The sequence below is a fragment of the Microcebus murinus genome, chromosome X (genome assembly GCF_040939455.1).
Source record: "Microcebus murinus isolate Inina chromosome X, M.murinus_Inina_mat1.0, whole genome shotgun sequence".
NCBI classification, from domain to species: Eukaryota; Metazoa; Chordata; class Mammalia; order Primates; family Cheirogaleidae; genus Microcebus; species Microcebus murinus.
Window position 1 is genome coordinate 34,499,250 of NC_134136.1, and position 21,161 is coordinate 34,520,410.

General features: G+C 34.1%; 1 protein-coding gene across 2 annotated transcripts in view; it reads left to right on the plus strand.

Moving 5' to 3' along the window:
• NRK (Nik related kinase) overlaps positions 1 to 21,161 on the plus strand; it is a 127,757-nt gene that overhangs the window by 91,121 nt on the left and 15,475 nt on the right. The window contains exons 17-24 of one of the 2 annotated variants that reach the window (XM_075999093.1): positions 363 to 460; positions 1,484 to 1,848; positions 3,065 to 3,362; positions 11,780 to 11,942; positions 12,391 to 12,546; positions 14,691 to 14,834; positions 17,085 to 17,243; positions 21,010 to 21,114. In XM_075999093.1, the coding sequence (XP_075855208.1) occupies positions 363 to 460; positions 1,484 to 1,848; positions 3,065 to 3,362; positions 11,780 to 11,942; positions 12,391 to 12,546; positions 14,691 to 14,834; positions 17,085 to 17,243; positions 21,010 to 21,114 (1,488 nt within the window). The remainder of the gene's footprint in view (positions 1 to 362; positions 461 to 1,483; positions 1,849 to 3,064; positions 3,363 to 11,779; positions 11,943 to 12,390; positions 12,547 to 14,690; positions 14,835 to 17,084; positions 17,244 to 21,009; positions 21,115 to 21,161) is intronic. The other variant, XM_012787207.3, reaches the window with a different exon arrangement.

The window sequence follows — 21,161 nt, forward strand, 5'->3', positions numbered from 1 at the left end:
TGAGCCACCACGCCCGGACCCTTTCTATTCTTGATACATTTAAAAATAATGGATCTACCTGGCTATCAGTCATCCTGTGTATCTTCTTACACAGGTAGAGAGAAATATTTAGCAAGCGTACACTTACTACTCAAAACGAAATAGCCATGTAGGCCTACAGCTGGAACAAAATTTGAGCCTACTACTACCACTGAAAACAGAAATCAGGATCCTGGCCCTGTGAGAATTTGTCAGGTGATATTTCCTGAATAGAATCACAGAGGCTACAAGAAAAATAACAAGGGATTGAACTAGTACACTATACAAATGAAGGCAATGGCTGTAATTACCACTGTTACTAATGTATTTTTGGCATTCCATAGAATCTTCTTCTGAGGAAGAAAGTCCTGTGACCAGGAGGCGATCTCAGTCATCACCACCTTATTCTACTATTGATCAGAAGTTGCTGATTGACATCCATGTAGGTTTCCATCTTAACATGTTTATGGCCATTCTTTTCACTTTTCCATTTTTTTTGACTTGCACATTCTCATCTTCACTAAAGGAAGGAAAAGTTAAAGAGTTTAGGGTTTTTAAAATTAATCTTTTAAAGGTAGATTCCCCTTGTTATGTGAGCATACAGAATACAAAATCTAGAAATTAAAATTGAAAACTGTTAACCAATCAGACAATATTTGATTTTCACTTATTTTTATGTCAATCAGAACATATTTCAGAAAGGAGTGGTAAAGAGCTATTTGTAAAAGCTAATCTCAGATTAAGAGGTTAGATGTTCAATTTTTGTTTAATAGCATTCCTTGGGCTATTAGGAAATGTATAAAAATAAGACATTTAGTAAAAAGTAAATGTGTAGTGATTGCATAATTAAAAGAAGTTTTCCATGTCTTTTTGCAGTGTGCTTTCAGATCATTCTATTTTATTTTGTAATTACCCTTACGCTACCATACACACAACCCTTCTAGGTTGCCCAAGAGTTACATAACACGTATGGTACTTAAAAGGTTTAAAGGGTAGATTTATATTAATTTGCTTTTTAGAAGCATTTAAAATGCTTTAAGACAACTGCAACATGTAAATTCAGAGCTAGGAAATTAACATACCAATTTCAAGAGCTATGTGTCAATCCCAATGTCAGGGGATAAAACAAAAGGAAAAAGTTGACTGTATTTGTAGAGCATCAAATCACCTGTTCTACTTTCCAGCATCAAAGGCAAATGTCTACTCCTCAGCAGACAAGTAGGGGTAACAAAAAATAAAGTGAGTCAATTTTTCCCCGTGTGATCCAGAAAGGCCACTAATAATCATAGCCTGACGTTTGAGTTTTAGCATCTCATCCTCACTAAAATATTTGCTCTATCTAGTGAGTGAACATTTTTGTTTCAATGGAAAATATATTTTAAAATGTTGTCAGCTTGGAAACTTTCCAATCTTGTAGAAAATGAAAGGCTACTGGAGACTACATTAACCTTTCTTGTGCACACAGGTTCCAAATGGATGTAAAGTAGGAAAAATATCACCTCCCGTATACTTGACAAATGAATGGGTAGGCTATAATGCACTCTCTGAAATCTTCCGGAGTGATTGGTTAACTCCCGCATCTGTCATTCAGTCGCCTGAAGAGGATGGTGATTATGTTGAACTCTATGATGCCGGTGCTGATACTGATAATGATGATGATACTCGTGATGCTTATGAAGATACCTATGACCTAGCCAATGGCAGTGATGACGTGGATAACCAGGTTTATCAGGCTAATGATGTCTGTAAAGCCTACGATGATGATGACAACAATGATGATTCTGTTGATGACACAGACAATAATCGTGGTGATGTGCCTAGTTGGCCAAGGTTGGTTTTTATGGATTACTTATACTATCTATGTTTTATAACTTGAGAATTATTTGCATCTTTGGTTTGTTTTCAAAATTTACTACCAAGAGGGTGAATAAATTTCACTTGCTTATTGCTGAATGGTTTGATTTTCAATAATAGATTTTAAATTGTTCAAATGTAGAGCATCTAATTTTGCATTATTTGTATACTTTTAAAATTAGCATTCAAATATTAATATTTATTAGTTTTTTTAATAACTGGAATTGTGTAGATGTTTCTGTTAAAATTAGTGTCACTGAATCATCTTACCCTATAAAACCACAGTGATTGTGAGAAGTGGGGCAACAAAGGAAGTGTACTACTTAATAACTGTAAGATGAAGCTCTGGTATTTGCAAATATAGCTATGCTTTTCTCCAACAATTAAGATATCACCATGTATATAATAAATGTAAGATAATATTTATCTGGTTAATTGATGGAGAAGTTAGCAAGAGCTCTTTTGGTTTTTTTCCAACTGAAAAATCTACCAAGAATTCTGCTGTCAAATAAATTTACTTTTAGAATTGCCACAGGCACATTTGTTTAATGTCTCTTATGCAAAAAGAGGGCATTGAGACATTTTATTAAGCTTGATAATTTTAGCAACTAATTAAATGACTATTATAGTTTTATAAGATATGAGGTCTATATTACTGAACTTGTTGGTGAACTATTAGACCAATGGGATTCTATAGCAAAGCAGTCAATACACATGTTAGGAAATCAGGGCAGCTGTTAAAATTAACACAAACTAAATATATTGCAGGAAGATTATTGAAATGTATTGTGGTTGAGCTTAAAATGTAATCTTGATCATTCATGTCTCTATGAAGTTGCTAATGCATGAAATAGTCTTATTATTTAAGGAAAAAAATGCATATTCTTGCTACTAACCTAACATGTATACCTAAGAAAGAATGCAAGTTCTCTTCCCTTTGCCAATCAAATGCAGCCAGAAAATTGACATCAGCTATGGTATTAATTCAGTATTTAAGATTGACAGGCCATTGGGGCATTTTTATTTTCTATATCATACCAATAGCGTTCACATGTAGCCACATAGCAAAGACATGTCTGGACATGGTAGATATATATGTAAAGCACATCCTAATTTGGTTACATTTACTTACTAACTTTCAAATGTGTTTTTATTGGGTGGCTTTCTTTCATTAATTGGAGCTTTTTATCAGGGCAAGCTATGGCCGAGATGGACACTGGAAGCAAGGTGTCTATAAAAGCCATAAAGCCAATAGAAGCCATGGAGAAAGTGCAGCCACTGGGGGCAGTGCAGCCATTGGAGACCAAGAAGGACATGAAGCTGGTATAGGCATTGGAAGAAGCAGCAGCAATGGTAATGGAGGTAAGGGAGTCAGTGGAACCAATGAAGAGAGTGGAGCACTTGAACTGAATAGAAGAGAAAATTACTCAGAGACAGACCGTCCAAGATTGGAGAGACTTGCATCCTGGGACTTTGAACATCAACAGGAGGTAATGCACAAAGGAGTATAAACTCCTCTTTTGTGAATGTCTTTCTTCATGTGACATGTAGCATTTCCAGCCATTCCAAATATATTTTAACCTTATACCCCAAAGCTGCAAATATTTTTAATTATAGATGTATAGGTAGATCTTTACCACTTCTAATTTGGGTGGTTCCCATTTATTTCTAGGAACAAAAGTCTCTTATTTGTTTGCCTTTATTACTCAGATCACATTTGAGGTAGAGTCTCTTAACATGTACAATTTAAAAATATTTTTAAAAAATTTTATTGGCACATAATTACATATTTATGGGTTACAGAGGGATATTTCAGAACATACAATGTATAGTGATTAAATCAGGGTATCTATTATAGCATACCCATTACCTCAAATATTTATCATTTCTTTGTGATGGGAACATTCAAAATCCTCTCTTCTAGCTATTTGAAAATATATAATAAATTATTGTTAACTATAGTTCCTCCTATTTAGCTGTAATTTTGTATCCTTTTAACAAACTCTCCCTATCCTCTCTCTCCTACCCTTCTGGAGCTCTAATTACCACTACTCTACTCTCTAATTATATGAGATCAACTTTTTTCGCTTCTGCATGTAAGTGAGAACATGTATTTATCTTTCAGTCCCTGGCTTATTTTACTCAAATATAATGTTCTCTAGGTCATCCATGTTGCTGCAGAGGACAAGATTTCATTATTTTTTATGGCTGAATAGTATTCCATCATGTATAAAAGCCACATTTTCTTTATCCATTTGTCTGTTGATGGACACAAGCTGATTCCTTACCTTGGCTATTGTGAATAGTGCTGCAATAAACGTGGGATGCTGATATCTCTTCAACTTACTGATTTCCTTTGCTTTGTATGTATATACCCAGTAGTAGAACTGCTGGATCATATGGTAGTTCTATTTGTAGCTTTTGGAGGAACCACAATACTGTTCTCCATTCCTACCAACTAGTTTACACTCCTACCAACAAAATGTAAGAGTTGCCTTTTTTCCACATCCTCACCAACATTTGTTATATTTTTGACTTGATGATGTCCATTCTACCTGGAGTGAGATGATATCTCATTATGGGTTTTATTTGTTTTTCCCTAATGATTAGTGATGTGTTGAACATTTTTTCATATATTTGTTGCCCATTTGTATGTCTTCCTTTAAAAAATGTCTATTCAGATCATTTGCCCATTTTTAAATCAGATTGTTTCCTTTTTTTTTTCTGTTGAGTTGTTTTTGAGTTCCTTGTATATTCTGGATTGTAATCCCTTGTTGGAAGAATAGCTTACAAAAAATTTCTTTCATTCCACAGGTTGTCTCTTCACTCTGTTAATTATTTCCTTTCTTGTGCATACATTTTGTAGTTTGATATAATCCCATTTGTTTATTTTTGCTTTAGTTGCCTGTGCTTTTGAAATTCTATTCATAAAATCTTTTCGCAGACATGGACCGATGTCCTGAAGTATTTCCGTATGTTTTCCTATAGTGGTTTTATAAATTGAGGTCTTACATTTAAGTCTTTAATCCATTTTGAGTTGATTTTTATATAAGGTGAGAGATAGGGTTTGAGTGTCATTCTTCTGCATATGGATATCCAGTTTTCCTGGCATCCTTTATTGAAGAGAATGTTTTTTCCCCAATGAATATTTATGGTGCCTTGTCAAAAATCAACTAGCTATAAATATGTGAATTTATTTCTAGGTTCTTTATTCTATTCTATTGGTCTGTGTGTCTGTTTTTTGTGCCACTGTCATGCTGTATTGGTTACTATATTCTGTAGTATATTTGGTAGTGTATACCAGTAAATCTGGTAGTGTGATGCCTCCTGCTTTGTTCTTTTGGCTTAGGATTGCTTTGGCTATTTGGGGTATTTTGTGGTTCCATATGAATTTTAGGATAGTGTTTTCTATTTCTGTGAAGGAGTTCATTGTATTTCATAGGGATTTCATTGAATTTGTAGATCACTTGGGGTAATATGGTCATTTTAACAATATTAATTCTTCTAGTCCATGAACACAAGATGCCTTTCCTTTTTTGTGCCCTTTTTGTTTTCCTTCATCAGTGTTTTGTAGTTTTCCTTGTGAGATCATTCACCTCCTTAGTTAAATTTATTTCTAGGTATTTTGGGTTTTTTGGTAGCTATTGCATATGCAATTGCTTTCATGATTCTTTTTTTATCTAGTTGTTGGTGTATAGAAATGCTACTGATCTTTGTATGTTGATCTATATCCTTACTGAATTTGTTTGTCAGTTCTAAAAGTTTTTGGTGGAGTTTTTATATTTTTGTATATATAAGATTATGTCATTATCAAAGACAATTTGACTTCCTCATTTCCAAGTTGGATATTCTTTTCGTTTTTCTCTTGCCTGGTTGCTCTGCCTAGGATTGCCAGTACTATGTTGGATAAGAGTGGTGAGAGTGGACATCCTTGTTTTGTTCAAGTTCTTAGAGAAAAGACTTTCAGTTTTTCCCCATTCGATGTGATAGTTGCTGTGAGTTTGAAATATGTGGCCTGTATTGTGTTGAGATGCATTCTTTCTATACCTAATTTGTTAGGAGTTATTATCACAAAGGAATGTTGAATTTTATCAAATGTTTTTTTCTGCATCTCTTGAAATGATCATGTGGTTTTTGTCCTTCATTCTGTTGATGTGATGCATCATGTTTATTGATTTTCATATTTTGAACTACTCTTGCATTCTTGGAATAAATATCACTCAATCATGGTGTATAATATTTTTGATATGCTATTATAATTTGTTTGCTAGGATTTTGTTGAGGATTTTTGCATCTATGTTCATTAGAGATAATGGCCTGTAGTTTTCTTTTTGTTGTGTCCTTATGCAGTTTTGGTATCATGCTACCCTTGTAGAATGAGTTCAGAAGAATTCCCTTCCCTTCACATTTTTCAAAATAGTTTGAGGAGAATTGGTATTACTTCTTCTTTACGCATTTTGGAGAATTTGGCAATGAAGCCATTCAGTTTTGGGCTTTTCTTTGTTGCAAGACTCTTTACTCATTACTCATTATTGGTCTATTTAGGTTTTGTATTTCTTCCTGGTTCAATCTTGAGAGGTTTCATATATCTAGGAATTTATCCATTTCCTTTGGGTTTTCCAATTTGTTGGTGTATCGTTGTTCATAATAGTCTCTAATGACTCTTTGTATTTTTGTGATATCAGCTGTGATGCCTCCTTTTTTGTTTCTGATGTCTTTATTTATTTGGGTCATCTCTTTTTTCTCTAGTTATTCTAGCTAATGGTTTGTCAACTTATCTTTTAATAAAACCAACTTTTCCTTTCGTTGATGTTTTGAATTGACTTTTTAGTCTTAATTTCATTTATTCGTGCTCTGATCTTTATTATTTCCTTCTACTAATTTTGAGTTCAGTTTTTTTTCTTGCTTTTCTATTTCCTTGAGATGCATCATTGTTTATTTGAAATCTTTCTATGTTTTTGATGTAGTCATCTAATGTCACAAACTTTTCTCTTGATACTGCTTTTGCTGTATCCCATAAATTTTGGTATGTTGTGTTTCTGTATTCATTTGTTTCAATTAATTTTTTAATTCCCTTTTTAATTTCTTCATTGACCCATTAATTGTTGAGTAGCATGTTGTTTAATTTTCATGTATTTATACAGCTTTGAATGTCCCTCTGGTTATTGATTTCTAGTTTTATTCCATTTTGTTAAAAGAAAGATAACTTGATATGATTTAAATTTTTAAAATGTTTTGAGACTTATTTTGTGGCCTGACATACGGTCACTTCTGGAGAATGTTCCATGTGCTGATGAAAAGAATGTATATTCTGTAGCTATTAGATGAAATGTTCTTTAAACGTCTGTTAGGTCCATTTGATCTATGATCCAATTCAGTGTTTCTTTGTTGATTTTCTGTTTAGATGATCTGCTCAGTGCAGACAGTTGGGAGTTGAAGACCACAAATATTATTGTGTTGGAGTCTATCTTCTCTTTAGATCTAATAATATTCACTTTATATATCTGGTACTCTGGTGTTGGGTGTAAATACATTCATAATTATTATATCCTCTTGCTGAATTGATCACTTTATCAGAATATAATCTCCTTCTTTGTCTCTTTTTTACATTTTTTACTTAACAGGGGTTTTATCTGATATAAGTAGAGCTACTCCTGATTGCTTTTGGTTTCTATTTGCATGGAATGTCTTTTTCCATCCTTACATTTTAAATCTGTGTGTCTTTACAAGTGAAGTGAATTTCTTGTAGGCAGCATATAGTTAACTCTTGTTTTTTTTTTATCTGTTCATCCAATCTGTTATGTTTTAACCACAGACTTTAATCTATTTACATTCAAGGTTATTATTTATAGGTGAGGACTTTCTCTTGTCATTTGATTAACAATATTCTGGTTGTTTTGTATATCCTTTCTTCCTCTTTTATTGTTTAACTTTATGGTTAAGGTGGTTTTCTGTAGTGATAAGGTCTGATTTCTTTTTATCCTTTCTGCATCTACTCTACTGGTTTGTTTTATAATTTCACATGTTTTCATGATGATATTTATTGTTTTTTTGCTTTCAGATGTAGGACTCTCCTAAGCATTTCTTGAAAGGCTTCTCTAGTGGTAATGAAGTCCTTAATATTTGCTTGTATGGGAATGACTTTTTTTTTCTCCTTCATTTCTGAAGGATGGCTTTGCTGAGTATAGTGTTTGGCTTGCAGTTTGGCTTGCAGACTTTTTTTCACCACTTTAAATATGTCTTTTCATTCTCTCCTTGCCTATAAGGTTTCTGTTGAGAAATCTGCTGTTAATCTAATGGAAATTCCCTTATATGTGACTTGATGCTATTCTCTTGTTTTTAGAATTTTCTCTTTGTCTTTGATTTTTGACAGTTTTATTATAATGTGCCTTGGAAAAGACTTTTTTAGGGTGAATATATTTGCCACTCAAAGCAAGAATCATACCCGTAGGCCAATAAGCCAACACATAGGTTCAATATATTTGGTAATCTTTGAGCTTTCTGGATCTTTATGTTAATATCTCTCCCAAGACTTGGGAAGTTTCTGGCAATTATTTCATTTTGAAAGTTTTCTGTTCCTTTTTTTTATTTCTTCTTCTAGAACTCCCATCATGTCAAAATTTATTCTGTTAATGGTTTCCCACTAATCATGTAGGATTCTTCATTGTTTTTTTATTTTTTTAATATATATATTTTTGGCCTGCCTGCATTGATTCAAAACTCTTGCCTTCAAGTTCAGAAATCCTTACTTCTGTTTGGTCTTGTCAGTTGATGAAGCTCTCAGTGGTATCTGTTATTTCGTCCATTGAATTTTTCAGCTCTAAAATTATTGTTTTGCTATTTTTTATGATATCTATCCCTTTGTTGGATTTCTCATTCAGATCATGAATTGTTTCCTCATTTAATTGAATTGACTATCTGTGTTCTCTTATATCTCAGTGAGTTTCTTTAAGATCATTATTTTGAATTTTTCTGGCATTTTATGTGCTTCCTTTTTTGGGATGTTGTTACTGGAGAGATATCACAGTATCTTCTGGCCCTCAGAGGACGTTGCATCCCAGCAGTGGCTCTAGTTTCAATATGGCACCAGGCTGCAGCAGTTCGGGATATTGTGGGGAGTGAAGTGCACAATTTTTGCTCCTAATATGGAGCAATGCAGCCATGTGAATTTCAGGAACTTGCCCATAGTGGGTTCAGGGCTTGAGGAATGTGGGATTCTCCTGTAGTAAGGACTTCAAGTGTCTGTTATGGCAATGATGGAGGACTTCTGCCTTTTCCCCACAAGGAGAAGTCCCTCTTGGCTCCGAGCTGATCCTGGCAGGGGAGATGGAACAACAAAATCAGGGCTCTTTGCTTCCCTCCCTATACTGCATCCTAGACTTCCATGCTATACAGAGATCTTGCCACTTTCTCACTGCACTCCATTGCTCTCCCTCAGACACTTCTGTCAAATTTTAGTTGCTTATTCATTATTTTGGTCCAGTTTTGTAAAAGGGACAAGCACCAGTCACTTCTAATCAGCCATCTTGCTGAAGTCACTCCAAGAAGAGCCAATTTTTTGTTTCTGGGAAGTTATTGTTTTATTGTGATAAAATACACATAGCATAAAATTTACCATTTCAACCATTTTAAGTGTATAAATCAGTTGCATTTAGTACATTCACAGTGTTCTGCAACCATCACTACTATCCATGTCCAGAACTTTTTATCATCCCAAACAATTAAAAAATCAACTCCCAGTTTCCCCTCTGCCATCCCCTGGTAACCTCTATTCTCCTTTATGTTTAGATACCTTGTACAAGTGTAATAACACAATATTTGTCTTTTTATGTCTCTCTTATTTCATGTAACATATTTTCAAAGTTTATCTGTGTTGCAGCATGTATCAGAATTTCATTCCTTTTTAAGGCTGAATAATATTACATCTTATGTATACCATATTTTGTTTATCCATTCATCTGTTGATGGGAACTTGAGTTTTATCCACCTTTTGGTTATTGAAAATAATTCTGCTGTAAACGAAAATAATTCTGCTGTAAACATTGGTGTACAAGTATCTGTTTCAGTCCCCGTCTTCAGTTCTTTTGTGTATATACCTATGAGTGGCTTTGCTGTGTCAGGTAGTAAGTATGCTTAACTTTTCAGAAACTGTTCACATGTACAATTTTAATTGAAGTAATATACTCTGTTTAGACAATGATTTTGTCATTTGCAAAATGTTTATTGACTTTATAAATAGGTTTAAAATACTCAAGTAGCTCACAGATGCTAAATCAATAGGAATTGTCACAGAGAAGATTTCCTGGAACATGTGGTATTTGAACTAATTCTTGACAAATGGGGAGTACCTGAATATCTGAAAACACGGTGGAACTCCAGACAGAGGAAAGATCATGCCAATCTACTTTTCCAGCCTATTGTCCTTTCACACAAACTGGCTTTGAAGATGCCATGCTCTTTCATTAGTGTTCCTTGTACAAGCTGTTCCCTTTGTCTGGAAGGTCGCCCCTTCACCTTATCTCTACTTAGTGAATTAGTAATCCTTCATGATCCAACTCAAATATCATATTTGACTTTCCAAGGCAGAATTATATAGCCCTTCTACTGTGCTTGCTAAACATTTTGCCCATAGTTCCATTTTATGACATTGTAGTTTAGTTATTTGTGTATTTGTTTGTCTGCTATACTAGATTATGAACTCTTAAAAGGAATAAACTCTATCTAATCCACCCCTAATTATTTTTCTTCCAACTCACTCAACCTCAGGGTCTAACCTAGGACATGGCCTATGATAGGCATACACTAATTATGAAAGAAATCAATAAAGGAAGAAAAAAGGTAGAAGGATATTCCCTAAATGATTTCCAATGGGAAAGCAGTATTAGCGGGAAAATATCTCTATTTATCTATCTATCTGTCTTAATTTTCATAGCAACCCTGGGTATCTCCAGTTATCTTAAGAAACGTTTTAGAAATATGCAGAGTGAATGGATCTTCCTTTTATTTTAATTTAAAAAGGACATGCTGCCATACCAGGCTCTTGTGGTTGGAAAGGGCATACAAACCAGTCTGTGATGGGGCTGCACAACTCTCTTGGTGCCAAGAATCACTGTTTAGACACAAAGATCTTATCAACATACAGGCTTATAAAAAATAGTTGGTATGTTTTCCCACAGGATATGGCATTACACATAAATTGTCACCTTTTGTGGCTTTTATCTTTGAGTATCTTTACTGTAAGTTAATAGAAGCAGAGTAGGTTTTCAGTGAGGCATGTTCACACTCTTGAATTTGTGTTGGTTGATTTTCCATCATTTGCTCTGTCATTTGAAACTTTTCCTGAAGGGTTTTCATGCTCCCAGTTTTGTGAAGGTACCTTAAAGCAGTGAAACAGATACCCCCACACTGTGCTTTTTAGTTCTTCAAGAGGCTGTTTGGCATAGAATGGATAGCAAACAGGCTTTAGCTTCAAACTCAGGTTCCCCTACTTACTAGCACTATTACCTTGAATAAATTATTTAACTTTTCTAAATTTTAGTTTCTTTATAAGTAAATTATAGATAATTATACTTATTTTGGGGTTATGATAAGGATTCATGAAGATATGTAAATAAGATACCTAGCATAGTACTTGGTACACGGTAAAAATTCCACAAATGTTAGGCCCCATATTGTACAGTTAGGGACTTCGGGTTCCTTGCATTTTTCCTCTGATACCAGTGGTCTCAGTAATAGGTTAGTTCTGTCTCTTCTGATGAAATTGTTGAGTTTTTCTAGTAAATTGTGGATTTCATAAGAATGTAGAAATTACAAATCCTGCATTTTCTTTCTCAAATGACCCCTAGGAATATTTCTCCCAATGCCGACCTCCTAATAAAATAAAAATTGTTTTTCAATCTTCTTTTAGGAGCCAGGTGACAGAAGTGAGGCTTCAAATGCAGCACCTGCTGATGGAAATGCTAATGAGGACATATTGGAATTATCAATACAATCAGATTTTTCTGCCTTCAATTCATCTCCTTCCAAAGATTCTGGAAGGGTTACTGATACTGACTTTGCCAGTGCCACCTGTGAGTGTGCTTAATACAATCTCTAAGTGCTGCTAGCTGTTCACATATTAAATAGTATTTAACCACTGGTTCATGATCAGATAGGAATCAAATCATTCTGATATTTAGTTGACAAAATTCAGATTGATATATGCTTTTTAAAAAGTCTACTCTTCGCTAAATATTTATGGGACCTAAATTTGAGCTACAATTGAGAAATTGAGTGCCTAATCTGGATGTTTGTGTGTTCTAGTCACAGTAACTTAAAATATATTCGTATTCAGCAATGTATTTTAACCATCAGAATTTGTGTTATGGGATGGTTTAGAAATTACTGAAATAATAAATGAAAGTTAAATACAATGAAGGAACAGGAGTATGTCTAATCTGTGTCTCAATTGTAGAAACACTTAAGCACATACGGTGTACAGACTAGAAATTTCAGTTTTTTCACCTTATTTCTTTGCAGTATGTTCTGGATTCGAGGAAATGCCTGAGGAATCATCTAACCAACCTTCTGAAGTCAATGTTAACCCAGTTTATGTATCCACAGAGTACAAAAAACCACTAATCCACATGTATGAGAAGGAATTTACTTCTGAGATCTGCTGTGGTTCATTATGGGGTGAGTTTGATTTCCTAAAACTAAGTTGTTTAAAAGAATATATTTTCATCTATGTAGGTTTCATAGGTTTCTATGAAAATCATAGAAATAAAACATTTGTTCACTATTACCAAATCATTAATTCAAATAAAAATATATTTACATTAATTTGCTCAGAATTGGTTTTGCTGATTTTTTTCACTCAGTGCAGTTTGATGTTTGAATTGGTGTTCCCACCTTTTTACTCCATGTTTTTTTAACCTGAATTAACTTGGCCAACATATAAAACTGGACTAGGTTATGGTTATATGAAAATTTAAGCTTAGTATTTTTAATTTAGGGTAGTGTCTGGCATATGATACCTAATAAGGTATTACAAGAAAGATTTCTGCAGAATTGTGTTTTTAAAAGTCTTGAAAATTTGTAAAGTTCCCTCTATTAATATAATGTCTTAACTTTGATAGACTTTTTTCAGTCATTTGTTTCATAATAATTATAACCACATTGGTAATGCTGAGACAATATTTTACCCCAAGCCAGTCTGAATCATAAATGAAACAGAATGAATGAATGCAAAGATGCAGAAATCTAAAGTAAATGCCAACCTCTGACTTACAATTTCATAGATTTTGCTTAATGTTTGAGGAAACAAGGGACAGAGTTTTAGATTAAAAATAGAACAGGGTAGCAGAGATTCTAATTATATGGATTCTTTAGGAAAAAAATATCATCTCGAATTTTTGCTAATTTAATGTACCAGACAACAAGAAAGCATAAATATTTCAGTCGGGCAACTACCCAGAAATGTAGTTAACGTCTAATAACTGGTCTTTATAACTTATGATTTTATATTTTGAAAAATGAAAGATTTTAATTAAAAAATGACCGTAAGATGTACACCATGGAGTACTACTCAGCTATAAGAAACAATGGTGATATAGCACCTCTTGTATTTTCCTGGATAGAGCTGGAACCCATTCTAAGTGAAGTATCCCAAGAATGGAAAAACAAGCACCACATGTACTCACCAGCAGATTGGTTTCACTGATCAACACCTAAGTGGACATATAGGAATAACATTTATCGGGTGTTGGGCAGGTCAGGGGGAGGGGATGGGTATATACATACATAATGAGTGCAATGTACATCAGCTGGGGGATGGACACGCTTGAAGCTCTGAATCAAGAGGGGCGGGGGGCAAGGGCAATATACATAACCTTAACATTCGTACCCCAATAATATGCTGAAAAAATAAATTAATTAAAAAAAAAAGAAAAAAAAAATGACCGTACTTCACCCTCCCTCCGTGATTCCCTTGTGAGAAGAAGGTGCAGTTTCTAAACCTGCCATTGGCCATCAATTAGAGAACTTGTAAAGGATAGAGTGGGAAAATGAAAGCAAACAGAAACACTTGTCTTCTTTCCTTATACCCCCAGAGCACAAATAGCCTCCAAGTGAAATGAGGACTCTGAAGTTTTTCCCTCTGTTACATTACTTGGCTGATTATTTCCTATGTCAGTTTATGGGGAAAAGCTGCCACAGTAGTTTGAATTGTAATTTAACCTTAGTTTTATCTTCGGTTTCAGTTCTCTTATTTGGTCTTTGTGCTTATATTTGAACAAAACAGAGCCAGCCAACAAATAAAAGAGAGTGTATAAATTTAGATACATGTACGATAGGAACTGTAAAAATTTTAATGTATGTGTGAACATAGAATTATCCACTTTAAAAACAATTATTTACATGTTATCTCAAAAACATTAAAATCTTTAGTTATGGTTAGAAATGAGAAATTAGCTGAATTGATTGATCTCTTTGTATGTGTTAGACTAAGGATATTTAATGGTAATTTTCAAAAAGGTTGATTCATTTTGATAAAGTTTGGGCCACTACTAAAGGGTATGTAAAAAGATTATATATAAGTCCTATTTGTGAGATGGCACACCAGAAACCAGCTAGTGGAATATTGCCAGAGGAAATTATCTTCTATATTTTTATGTATTAAAATGAAATTTATTGTGTTGGTAGAGTCCATGGTTAGCATTAGCATCAGTAAGTCACCTTTACATAGATCAGCACACCAGAATAGCAAAAATAGTAACATAAATGCAGTTATAAAAAATAATCTGAGCTAATATAGCACTTTTCTTTTTATGTATGAACAGGAGTCAACTTGCTGTTGGGAACACGATCTAATCTGTATCTGATGGACAGAAGCGGGAAAGCAAACATTACTAAACTTATAAAGCGAAGACCATTCCGCCAGATTCAAGTCGTAGAGCCACTCAATTTGCTGATTACCATCTCAGGTTTGTTTCAGAACTAAAATTAGCTGAGTAATTATGCAGATTAATTAGGCTGCTAACTGGGCTAAAGACTTTCTCAGGTGGAAGTGTTCGTAGGAGGACACCTTAAATATAACCTTTAATTGGGACACCAGCTTTTCCTACTTGTATTTTCTTATCTATTTACAATTTAAACTAACTTCCTTTGATTGTAACGAACCTGACCTAGGTCAGTGATGGGAAAAAACACACCACTTGCATTCTTGCAGGTTCTTTCCAGAATAGCCTCCTAAAACTTCATAGCTCTAATTCTCATTCATTCATACACGCAAGATCATACCAACATCCACCAAATACTTTTCTTGTGTTGTGTTACAAGGAACGAAGAACAAAGTGTACAATAATCAAATTAAAAAGAGACTTGTCCCTGGCAAGGCCTTATTGTAAGGGCCTACAGATAGAGTTAGTAACAAGAATGGCAGGGGCAAGATATGTAACCCTAACAATATTTGTACCCACAGAATTTGGGGGAAAAAGAAGAATGGATTACCTAAAGACCTCTACACTTTTCCCACACCGTAGTTGAATTTCTTAGTTTTGATCAGTCAAAGCCTGAACCTTTGAATACCAGAGATCAAATAAATGAGTGTTAAAAGTGATTGTGATTACTAAGCAGGGCTTAGTACCAAGAAAGCACTAGTATTAAAACTGACTATAGACAAAAGATGACTGACAAAAGGAGAGGAAAATAAAAACAATAATACAGTTTGGTGATCAAATAAAATGATGCTAATCACAGCCATTTATATGAGTTTATATATTTTTACAAAAATATAATATGTGTGTATAATTCATGTGCAGATTGCCATATTGCACATTCATGATGTATATTCCTAAAATGATTAACTTTGCATTAAGTTTTGGTTATAGGAGAAAACTCTTTATAGGTATATGCTCAGACTTCATGAATTTTTTTATTATGTTTTATGACAATTGGTTTATAATTGAGGCACACAGAAGTAATATTTATTTTTTGAAAACATTGGGGTGGCTTAGAGACTATATATCTGGTTAACAGACTTTTTACTTTTTATCCAGCTTTCTGTAACCCAAATGTGCCCTTCTTTAATATTTGAGCTTCTCTCAAATGTGGATTATTTTTATATCAAATAGTACTGAGAACCTCAATGTAGGAGGATGCTTAATAGTTTGAAGCACAAATTTACTTTACCATTTAAGAAGAAAATGGTCATAGACATAGATATCTGAACCCTAGTACTGCTTCAAAAATGTTATGTAAAAACATATCAGTCACCTAAATACGAATCCTATTGTTGGAAATCTTGAAATAATAAACCCTAAAAGTGACAGAGAAAAAAGAATATAAGGCCACTAGATAGGAAGAGAAATGTGTGATTTTAATGGCCCGTGTTCTATCTGAATTGTAAGAATTTGATGGGATTTGCAATTAGGAAATTAATGTGAAAGAAAATTGGGTTGAGGAAAAACATAACAAAACTATTCAACTATTTTATAAGCATGCTGCAAAGACAGAACCCAAAAAGACCCATTCTGCTGGCCCTGAATGCCTAAACAGTCCATACTCAGACATCCCTCTCAAACACATGCACTGCTGCGGCAGCTTCTAGGACTCTGCACCTCAGAGGAGTCATAACATAATGAAAAGCCAAGGTATAAATGAATGGATTTGTAATTTTGTTGCCTGTGTGGTTGGCTGTCTTATCATGTCCCAAAGAATTATTTTAGATCCACTTAAGACAGGTACATAGATAGCTAGTAGAGACTTTGACTATCTCTTGGAAGTGAGAGACTAAGATAGACTTTGTTATCACATTTCCAAACTCTGAAGAGAAGATTCTGATGCAATGTAGTTTTTTAACACATTGACTGCCACACTAGAAAATAAAGTGTGGGCCACGGTGTTTTATTACAAAAATAGGACAAAAACTTCAAAAACAAAATGATTCTTTCTAATTGAACGAAAAATTTGTTATCTTTCATTGTTTTCTGTGCATGAGTTATATGCAACTTGAAAAATAGTTTTCGTGGCTCCCAAGAAGTGAGTTACATATACTTTATGAGGTCCCCGGGCTTAAAACTAGTGTGACTCATGTGGCAACTAATGTGTTAAAAATGCTTTTTACTTTAATGAAAATATTTGGTTAAAAAGGCAAAATACTTTTACTTTTTTGTTCTTCTACTATATGAAAAGAAAGACTGAATTGAAATACTATATTTTTTCTTATTTATCAGGCCATAAGAACAGACTTCGAGTATACCATCTGAGTTGGTTGAAGAACAAGATTTTGAATAATGATCCAGAAAGTAAGAAAAGGCAAGAGGAAATGTTGAAGACAGAAGAAGCTTGCAAAGCTATTGATAAGTTGACAGGCTGTGAACACTTCAGTGTCCGTAAGTCATATGTCATGTTAACTATAGCTATATAAATTTTGCTTCCTTTCATTTGGTGAAGTACATAATTATAAAAGTCAAAGCAGAGAAAGGAAAGAATTCGCGACATCAAATACAAAGATGAGTGAATTTCATTGTGACATCATCCAGGTCTTTTATGCTATTAATACAATCTTGGTTGTTTTTGAGAAAATACTGATTGACTGAAATAGCTATTGAACTTAAGTTTGGTTTATTTCCTCACCTTTCTTCCCTTCCTAGTCACCCTGAATATTCCAAATAAACCGATTTTTTTTCCTGCCTCTATAAACCCCTAGGTTAACATTTATGGATATATTTCACCTCTGGGGCTATCAAATTTGCACATAGCTTCAACCACATAAATGGGCTTTATGTATCTTCACCAACCTGCAGAGATTCATAGGATATTCTCTTTCTTTGGAACAACAATAAAATAGAATCCTCTTAATACTGACCAGGAAACTTTATGATGAATCAAAAGGAAAATTCTTCTATAACCTGTTAACTCTTGCTCCCACTATTGATATTCATGAGTATAACCACTAAATATTTTCTGTCCAATTAGCATGTTTTTATATCCCTTATCTCTTCACAACCATCCACTGCGAAATGGTTTAACTACAGGGACTCGGAATCCTGCTGTAGCTATCAACAACTGTGAAGTAATGTCATCCCATTCTATTCTATTTCTGAAGCAAATCCCACTCTACCCTAGCCTTCTTTTGCTTGTTTCCTTCTCCATTTAATTGCCCCTTCAGACAGAACTGGTGGCATAGGTGGGAGATAGCTAGAATCATATTATATGAACTGCAACCAGATATTTATATCCTGACTGACCATTTTTGTTCTGCATATAAAGTGGCTTTCTGAGGATAGGTTTTCATATGGGTGTGCATATGTACACACACACCATTAAAGGGGAAAATGAGTACCCAGGTAACTTAAGCATTAAATAAATACACTACTTTCACTACTTCTTTCCAAATCATTTATGCAAATTTGGTATCTCCAGAGGTGAAAGATATCCTTAGATGTTAATCCAGGAGTTTATATAGGAAAACTATCTCCTACTAACTTGTACATTTTTAGTACAACACCTAAGTGGACATATAGGAATAACATTTATAGGACGGCAGGCAGATGGGAGGGGGGAGGAGGGGATGGGTATATACATACATAATGAGTACGATGTGCACCATCTGGAGGATGGACACGCTTGATGCTTTGACTCTGGGGGGGAGGGAAGGCAGGGGAAGGCAACACATGTAAACTAAACATTTGTACCCCCATAATATGCTTAAATAAAAAAAGACATAGTTATTAATATAAAGGTAGTCATCTTGAAAATCTATGCTCTTAGTAAGGGCATGGACTAGTTAAGTTCAGTTTTCCAATTTACCCCAGCTCTCAGAATAACCCAAAACCATTTGTCTCACTGACAGATGGTACAGTAACATCTTCACACAGGAGGACAGCAACAGATCATACTTGCCTCCTATTTTCATTGCCTTCCATGATCCACAAAACAATGAACTGGAACCAATTACTACACTATATTAAATATATAGGAAATGTTTGCCTAACAGAATTCCTTTGCTTGTTGGGGGTTTATTAATCATGCTCCTTTGACCTACTTGTGAACAATATAAAAGAAAATGAAAGAGTAAGCTAGACTCAGATAAAGGGAAATAGAGAGGGAGAGTAAGATAGATGGATAGAGAGAGGGTCTGGCTAGAGATTGCAGGAGCAATAACCCAACCAAGGAAGAGGAGTTTTAGTGCAAAGTATAAATCTGTCAAATTCCATAAGAACCAGAAGGACTAGCTGAGTATATACTTTTTTATGCTTTTTATTTTATCTTTAAAAATAGCCCTGTTGAAATAATTTACATACCATAAGATGCACCCATTTAAGTACACAATTCAGTGGTTTTTAGTATGTTTATGGAGTTGTGCTACCATCACCATGATCTAATTTTAATCACACCCCCAAAGAAACTCCATATCCATTAGCAGTCACACCCCATCCCATCCGTCTTCCCTTAACCTCTTCGCCTCACAGTCCCAGGTAACCCTTGATCTACTTTCTTTCTCTATAGATTTATCTCTTCTAGACAATTAGTATAAATGGAACCATACATTATATGGTCTTTTGTGACAGACTTCTTTTACTTAGCATAGTGTTTTCAAGGTCCATTCATGTTGTAACATATATAACATGTATCACTACTTCCTTTTTATTGTTGAATAGCATTGCATTGTATGGATATACCACATTTTGTTTATCCATATATCATTTGGTGGACATTTGCACTCTTTCCACTCATGGGCTATTAAAAATATTGCTACTATGAACATTTTCACACATCTTCGTATGTGGGTATGTGTTTTCTTTTTGTCTTGGATAGTACTTCTAAGACTGTTTTCCAAGGTGGCTGCACCATTTCAAATTGCCGTCAGTAATGTATGAGAGCTCCATCTTCTCTGTACCCTTGTGAACACTTGTAGGTGTCTATCTTTTGATTCTAGCCATCCTAGTGGGTGTAAAGTGGGATCTCATTGTATTTTTGATTTGCATTTCACTCATGATTAATGTTCATGTGTTTACTGGCCATTTGTATATTGTCCTTGAAGAAATGTCTATTCAAGCCCTTTTCCTATTTTTTAATTGGTCTGTTTATCCTTTTGCTGTTGAGTTGTAAGCATTCTTTAAATATTTTGTATGGTAGACTATTATCAGAATATAATTTGCAAATATTTTCTCCCATTCTGTAGGTTGCATTTTTACTTTCTTGATGGTTTCCTTTGATGCACAAAAGTTTTTAATTTTGATGAAACCTGATTTATCTTTTTTTTCCTTTTGTTGCTTATACTTTTGGTGTCAAATATAAGAATCCATTGCCATATTCAAGGTCATCAAGATTTATCCCTATATTTACTTCCAAGAGTTTTATTGTTTTAGCTCTCACATTTAGGTCTTTAATCCATTTTGAATTCGTTTTGTATGTGGTGTGAAATTTGGGATACAACTTCATTATTTTGCATGTGGATATCCAGTTGTCCCAGCACCATTTGTTGAAAAGACTATTATTTCCCTATTGAATGGTATAGCACCCCCATTGGCCATAGATGTATGGATTTATTTGTCAACTCCCAATTCTATTCCATTGATCTATATGCCTATCCTTATGTCAGTATAATATTATTTTGATTACTGTAGCTTGTAATAAGTTTTGAAATTGGAAAGTGTGAGTCCTGCAACTTCGATTTTCTTTATCAAGATTGTTTTGACTATTCAGAGCCTCTTGCAATTCGATGTGAAATCAAAGATCAGCTTTTCCAATTCTAGTATAAAAGGCTATTGGGATTTTAATAGGGATTGCATTGAATCAATAGAGATTTCTTTGGATAGTATTACTATCTTAACAATGTTAAATCTACACCCCATCTATGAACATGAAAATTTTTTTCCATTTAGATATTTTCTAATTTCTTTCATCAATGTTCTGTAGTTTTCAGTGCAAAATTTAGAGTGCTCTTGAAGGCTGATGCATACACTCCATAAAACTGTATGGTAATATTGCCACCTTTTGGGGGGCATCAGATTGTAACCAAGTAGCATCTCTAAAAATTTGCTGTCTGTGCTCTTACATTGTGGTTATAACATTTTTGATGACAAATACAAATATTTGAGTGTTCTTGTTAACTCCATGGCATTGTTACATCTTTGTATTTTATCATTGTAGTCCAACATGAAGAAACAACATATATTGCAATTGCTTTGAAATCATCAATTCACCTTTATGCGTGGGCACCAAAGTCATTTGATGAAAGCACTGCTATTAAAGTGAGTAATCTCCTTTTCCTTTGGACCATACAGTTTTTCTTTTAAGAAGAA